Source organism: Tachypleus tridentatus, chromosome 6 (assembly GCF_004210375.1).
Source record: "Tachypleus tridentatus isolate NWPU-2018 chromosome 6, ASM421037v1, whole genome shotgun sequence".
Lineage (NCBI taxonomy): Eukaryota > Metazoa > Arthropoda > Merostomata > Xiphosura > Limulidae > Tachypleus > Tachypleus tridentatus.
The window spans coordinates 54342637-54349668 of record NC_134830.1 but is presented as its reverse complement, the minus strand read 5'-3'; the positions used below and the strand labels follow the sequence as shown (position 1 = coordinate 54349668).

At 33.3% G+C, this 7032-nt stretch overlaps 1 protein-coding gene across 1 annotated transcript in view; it reads right to left on the bottom strand.

Moving 5' to 3' along the window:
• Positions 1–248: 248 nt before the first annotated feature.
• The window catches only part of LOC143252541 (uncharacterized), a 28410-nt gene continuing 21626 nt past the window's right edge, over positions 249–7032 (bottom strand). The window contains exon 6 of the mRNA XM_076504841.1: positions 249–2039. Within this exon, the coding sequence (XP_076360956.1) occupies positions 2026–2039 (14 nt within the window). The 3' untranslated portion in view covers positions 249–2025. The remainder of the gene's footprint in view (positions 2040–7032) is intronic.

Genomic DNA, 7032 nt, shown 5'->3' with positions numbered 1-7032 from the left:
AACAAACATTCAAATAGAATTTTATCTGAAAAATGTCTATTTTTGGAAAATGTATTTTTGTACGGTTACATTTTTGTGACATGATCAAATTTTAAAATTACAGATACGGTGAAATAGTAGCGTTTTTTGTGTTTTTTTAATAATTTTGTTCCAGTTGGAAATTAATCAATAAATACTCTCAAAATCAGATGTAGTGTGGACGGTACCTTGCTAATAAATTATAAAATGTATTTTCAAGACGGCTGGTATGGGAATTAGAACTTTAATTAAAATAAAGTACAGAACAACGTTTCGACCTTTTTAGGTCATCTTCAGGTTAACAAAGAGAGTTTTTAACTGGTTAATAAATCATAAATTCGTAGTAACAGAAGCTCTTGAGACACAAAAGACACCATGTGAACGATACTTATATTCTGTTTGTCCTTTCTTAAGGTGTGAACGCCTTTTAGAAGCTGACAAAGCATGATTACAACTACTTACATTAATTATAGAACATTAGTATTAGGTTTAAATACTACATTAATCATATAGTCCCTCAAGGATTTTCAATAATTATAAGAAGGTATACAAATAATAATCCAACCACACTATATTTGTTGTCGTCGACTCATTTTGCTCAATCCAGAGTTCTTCAGTTCAACCACTGAGCGAAACGTTTTTGTCATCGGCGATGGATATGGTGAATATAATGTGATTGAATTCCCTCATGAACTAGATAGACATACTGTTGCAAATATATAATAGGTTTAATATCAAGGTTATCTATCCTTTGTTCAAAAAAAGGGTAGATTAACGTATGGTGCAATAAATCATTACGATTATCCTGGTTTTCTTATAAGAACTCATTTAGTACGAAATTCTTAACCAGTTTAGCATAAGCCTTTTTCATATACAAATGCATATATTTCACTTAGATGATCAAAAATACATAAGACTTTCTAAACACCTTCTGAAAATAATAATAATTTTGTTACCATGAAACTAAATGCGTACGTGCTGGAGAATAGTTAATATAAAAAATAAGAATGTTGAGAAAATGCATAGGTAATAGTGTTAACTACAATGAATATTTGTTAAAAAAACGATAAAAAATTTTATTCATAAACTCCGGTGTGTCTCAAATAAGACATTCGGTGTCAGGAAGGTCCATTGAACCACGTTAAAATTTAAATATAATTATAAATTTATAAATATTTGAATATTGTGCTAGAAATTTCGCTATTAATTAATTATCCTTCTGCTCTTGATAAGTTTCATCTTCGAACTGATTTCTCCAGTGCATAATTCCAAGCAATTCTCTCAAAAACTTGTTATTTGTTCCGTATAAAATGTATCTAAGTATGTCTTTCATGCAACTTAAACATCAGGAAAAAGAAACGTCCACTAAATTCTTAGGAATTTTACAAACGTGTACATATACAATAAGAAACAATAAAAAACTATTAACTACTTACAATTAATATATAACACACAAGTGTTACTATTCTTCTCAATGACCAAATCAAAATTTTCTTTCACTAATATGATCCGTATACAGTTTCGATGAATTTGTCAAATATTTAACATGCTGCTGTTAAAACTAATCGCATTGAATATTCAATTTCGAGAAAACACCACATTCAAAACCTAAATATGTGTTATTAAATACTAAAAAAAAAACAATATGTATTACATACAGCATACAGAAAATTTTTAGTTTCTGATGGAAGCTAACGAAAAGTATTATTATAACGTAAAAGTTTCTGTACAATAATCTGCAAAGGGTTCTACTAATAGCCTGCATCTTCACTATAAATGTTTTCATACCCGATTCAATTCTATAAAAAAGTTGTTTGATATGGCAGCAACAAATCTGGTTGAAGAGTGACCGGTAAAACTGTGGATAAGAACGACAATATTACCCAGCAGATAATGAGCACACCCACACATGAAGCCTTGAACTATGAGGTGAGCAACAGATCCCGAAAAAACAGATGCGGCCTTTCTTTGTAGCGTTAGATATACCGGAAGTTTTTTCTAGTTGACTCATATTTCCGGTTCTGTAAAGTAAAAATGAAAATCCACATAAAACAATAATAACACGTAAATTAATAATTTTAGAACATTAATAATGATTAAAAACAAACAAAAGTAATGAACCGTCAAATGTGAAAAGTTTTAATGATGATTGGTAGTAATTTTGTCATTATAATTGATTTTGTCCTTTGTCGTCTAAACTGTTTTGTTTATTTTTAAATTTCGCGCAAAACTACGCGAGGGCTATTTGCGCTAGACGTCCCTAATTTAGCAGTGTAAGACAAGAGAGAACGCAGGTAGTCATCACCATCCACCTCCAACTCTTGGGCTACTCTTTTACCAACGAATAGTGGGATTAACTGTCACATTAAAACACCCCCACGGCTGAAAGGGTGAGCATGTTTGGTGCGACGAGGATTCGAACCCTCGACCTTCTGATTACGAGTCCTGATTAACCCACCTGGCCATGCCGGGCCCTGCCTAAACTGACAAACTATACTAATAAATAAAAAAATATAAATTCAAAGTATAAAATAGTCTAAATTTGAACAATAAACAAAAGACTTGCCATCTCAGTACTAAGAGAACATTTTAATTTTAAAAGGGAAACCGTTTTCTGATTGTTTTATTGAAAACTAGAAAGGCACCCACTTTACAGTGTTTTAACGTTGACACCAATCAATAAGTTTTCTGTTTTCCTTATAGAATATTATTTACAAATTATGAATTAGAAGTTATAGAAATCAATCAATAAACTTTCATAATAAAAATACAAAAAGGAACTCATGAATCGCTCTCATCTCTTGAACACCTTGTGTTTTGTTAAGATAATTGTGTCTTAGGATTGTCGCGCAGTATTATAGTAGAGTTGTCATCTGATAGCCGCCTGTAATTTACAACAGTTTGGTTATTTTGTTTGTTTGTTTTTTAATTTCGCGCAAAGCTACACGAGGGCTATTTGTGCTAACCTTCCATAATTCAGCAGTGTAAGACCAGAGGGAAGGCAGCTAGTCATCACCATCCACTACCAACTCTTGGGCTACTCTTTTACCAACAAACAGTGGGATTAACCGTCACATTTTAACTCCGTCATGGCTGAAAGGGCGAGCATGTTTGGTGTGACGGGGATTCGAACCCGCAACCCTCGGATTACGAATTTAGAACAGAGAATCTAGAGAAATGGCTAATGATCAACAGTTCCCACCGCTAATGCCTAAATGGATGATTAAATCAATGACATTGTTTTCAACAAACAGCTGATGAGTAGAAACGCAATGCACGATGGCTTTGTTTAAAAATCATTTCCACACAAAAACGCTGAAGTACTTAAGGGGGCATGCGTGAACATATGTAAACTGTTGACACACAGAAAGGGACTGCAGCTGTTCATGTTGATCTCTAGTCTTGTGTAATCACTGTTACATAACAGATGTTCAAGTTGATCTCTTGTTCTCTGTAATAACTGTCACGTAACAGCTGTTCAGGTTGATCTCTAGTCTTGTGTTATCGCTGTTACATAACGAATTAAACACATGTCCGGACTTTCCCAACATATGTAACACATCCTCACATAACAGAAGGATATAGAGCCACTTTGTCCCACCCTACATACATGTAAGTACTAGATACTAGATAAGGGGTTACAGAATTAAGAGATTTTCTGTAGAACAGGAAATAATTTTGAACGTAGCAAAAAAAAAAAAAAATTAAGTGTATTTTGCTACGCAAATATGTAAAAACTAGAGCTAGATTGGTAGCAATAACCTTTAGATTTTTTTAAACTTAATCACAAAATTATACCACGGGCCATCTGTGCTTTGCCCACCACGAGTATCGAAACACGGTTTCTAACGTTGCAGATCCGCTGTGTCATTGAAGTTAGGGGTGAGGGCAGTCTTTGAGTGTGAAAAGTTTAACAAACGCATGATACTTGCATATTATTCCGTACAACTTGATATGTTTTTATACAGATGTATATTTATAGTGATTTGAAAGTATCTCTCATACTTATATAAACAGTTTCACACTTGATATTGTACAAGTATTATTATTGTTAGATACAATAAGAAATGCAAACTGGGAACAAATTCAAATCCATACAGCGATTTTGTTCCCTTTTTCACTAACTTCTGATTAATAAATAATGTTATAAAATCTAAAAAAAATATCATTATTTATCTTACTTAATAAATTCCTTGTCGAACAGTATGACGTACAAGTTAATGAGCTTTAAAATGGAATGTGGTTCAATACACCAACTGATAGAAGTAGAAACTTGCAAAGGTATATCTCAAACTTAGTCTTTATCAATAAATATTGTTTTGAATTCCCTTTCTGACAAAACAACAATAGAAAACATTCAGAAATCGTGTATCGAGGACTCGTGTTTCCATTTTTGTAATTGGATAATAATTTCAATACTGTCTCTTCAGAAGGATTTGATCCTCCAAACCCTGGACTACAATGATTGATTCCTACTCCCTCAATAAAAAGCTCTGAGTGTCTAAGTTTTGTGGCGAATTCACGGGCTCAGTGTGTTGAACGTATTTGTTCAGATACGAGGTGCGAATCCTGAACTAGTGGGTTCACAGTCCGAGTATACTAGATCAAAACTAGACCATTTTTAGTTACCTGTGTTTTGAAAATACTTTGACCACAAAGTAATGTGTATTTTTTTTGTCTAAAATAACAATTAAACATATCAATTTGGTTTAAGAATTCTTAGAATTTTTACCTTAAAGGTCTGTTAAAGTTATTTTGTTTGATGAAAGAAGGACTCGTGTTGTATAAACTAAAACCAGTTTTAGTTTGATGTTTGAAACACTTTATACAATACGGTTTTGAAAGAAACCGAAATTTCTTTTTCTTCAAACCGAAGTTTTGCGCCTTTTTTTTCAGAAGTATATGAAAAATTAAAAACGAGAAACATTTAAATGAAATATGATGCTACTTATAATTTTTTACTTAAGTGATAATGTTATTTAGTGTAATAATTTCTTTTGACTATCCAATAGCTGTATGCATAGCTTGTCAATTGAAAGGAAATCAGCTCTCCCTCGTAGGCCTAAAAACATTTATATTGGACATATCCTACACGAAGCAACATCACCATTGCAAAGTGTTTCAAGGAAGACGTTCTTCGTCAGCTGAAAATACTTATTAAATACATCGTATTGTAGTTTAGTTGCTTATCTTTGAGCAACAGATTATGAAACTAAGTTTATTATTGGCAACTAATAAGAATATGTACTTTAAGTATGTATCAGTTTCTTTGCAGCTACAAATAAACATGTCTCCGTTAATCACCAATCCGAGTCTTGTCGTCTGCCAAAACGTTAGATTTTGAGCATGCTCTGACGTAAATTATTTTCTTCTGGGATTGTTTTGAATTAAAAAAAAAAAAGATTACATGAGGTTGTACTCTCGTGACCTACTCTGATCGAAGCTTCACTAAAAGAGAGACAGAAAGTCACGATACAGTTAGTGAATTATTGTTATTTATTACTCGATATTGATTTAAAAGATGTTTCTGAAATATTATTTGTTTGCTTGTTTTTAATTTCGCGCAAAGCTACACGAGGTCTATCTGCGCTAGGCGTCCTTAATTTAACCGTGTAAGACTAGAGGGAAGACAGCTAGTCATCACCACCCACCGCTAACTCTTGGGCTACTCTTTTACCAACGAATAGTGGGATTTATCGTCACATTACAACGTATCCACGGCTGAAAGGGCGAGCATGTTTGGTGTGGCGGGGATTTGAATTGAAATATTGTATTTGCTTTTTTTTTTTTAATTCGGTGTATTCTTTCTGGTTCTTTCTCCTCATTCCACACTTTAAATAATTTGTGATATATTGTTTATTATTATTGGTGTAAAGTCCTGACTATGCACTTGTTTGATAGTTGTATTTTGGTAAGTGTTAAATTTATTTTTAAGTGTTGCTATTGTTGAATAAATTGTCTTTTGTTGTTGAACCTGATTGTAGCATTTTAGACTGTTACACTGTTGCTCGCGTGTTCTAGCGGAACAAAGTTAAAGACGCAAGGTATTTCGTGTCTACTCTTTTGACTTTGCTCATTCAATAGATAATCTGCGAATTGATGGGATCTAACTCATTCAGTTGGATGATATATGGCGATGAGCGTCAGTTTCTGGTATTCAAAGTAGAACGACAACAACAACAAATATTCCGAATTTTTCCACGTTATAGTGCCACGTAAGCATCTTTGAGCTTTTCTTGGTTATCTCTACTGAGAAAACTCCGGGAAAGTCGTGTAGGAAATGGCTTTATGAAGCTGAGATACCAGGTCTTGTATTGCGCAACATGTGTGGAAAATACAATGTTTGTATGAAATTTTGGACGAAAAATGGGTTACACTCTCTCTTATCCTGGAAATTGGTGCGAATGCAGCCACACTGGTGCGCAATTACAATTGCAGATATAGTAAACAGTATAATCTATATCCAGCATTTGAAAAACAAACAAACAAAAAAAGAGTTTTACTTTGGAACCAACTCATCAACATGTTTTTTAATTCGCAGAATGAGTGTTAAAAGATTTAAAAAAGAAATTCCTAGGGATATGGAACACTTTTCTTATACTTGAGGAAACCTTCAGTACCATCATTTAACGGTTACTCGCTTTGCTTTGTTGGGTTATTCGACGTGCTGTTATCACAAGCCTAACTGTTAATATAATTGGTTGTTATATCGTAGGATATGAAGTTTCACTTTCTGGAAGATGCGTGAGCGGAAAATTACGTATTGAAGTCGTTGGAAAATTTTTAATACTCTCAACAACGATATACTACATATTAAAATTGATTTTTAATGTTTTCAATATATATATGTAATTATTTCATGAGCGGACAAGTTGCGGTGTAGGGTTCGAGACATGAAGCACTTCAACACTTTTGGCACATTCAACTGTGGACGCGTTATAAATGTAACAGTAAATTCCTTTATTCCACACAGAGCCCTTGTGGTGGCGATTGTTGCTAGCTGACTGCCTTCAC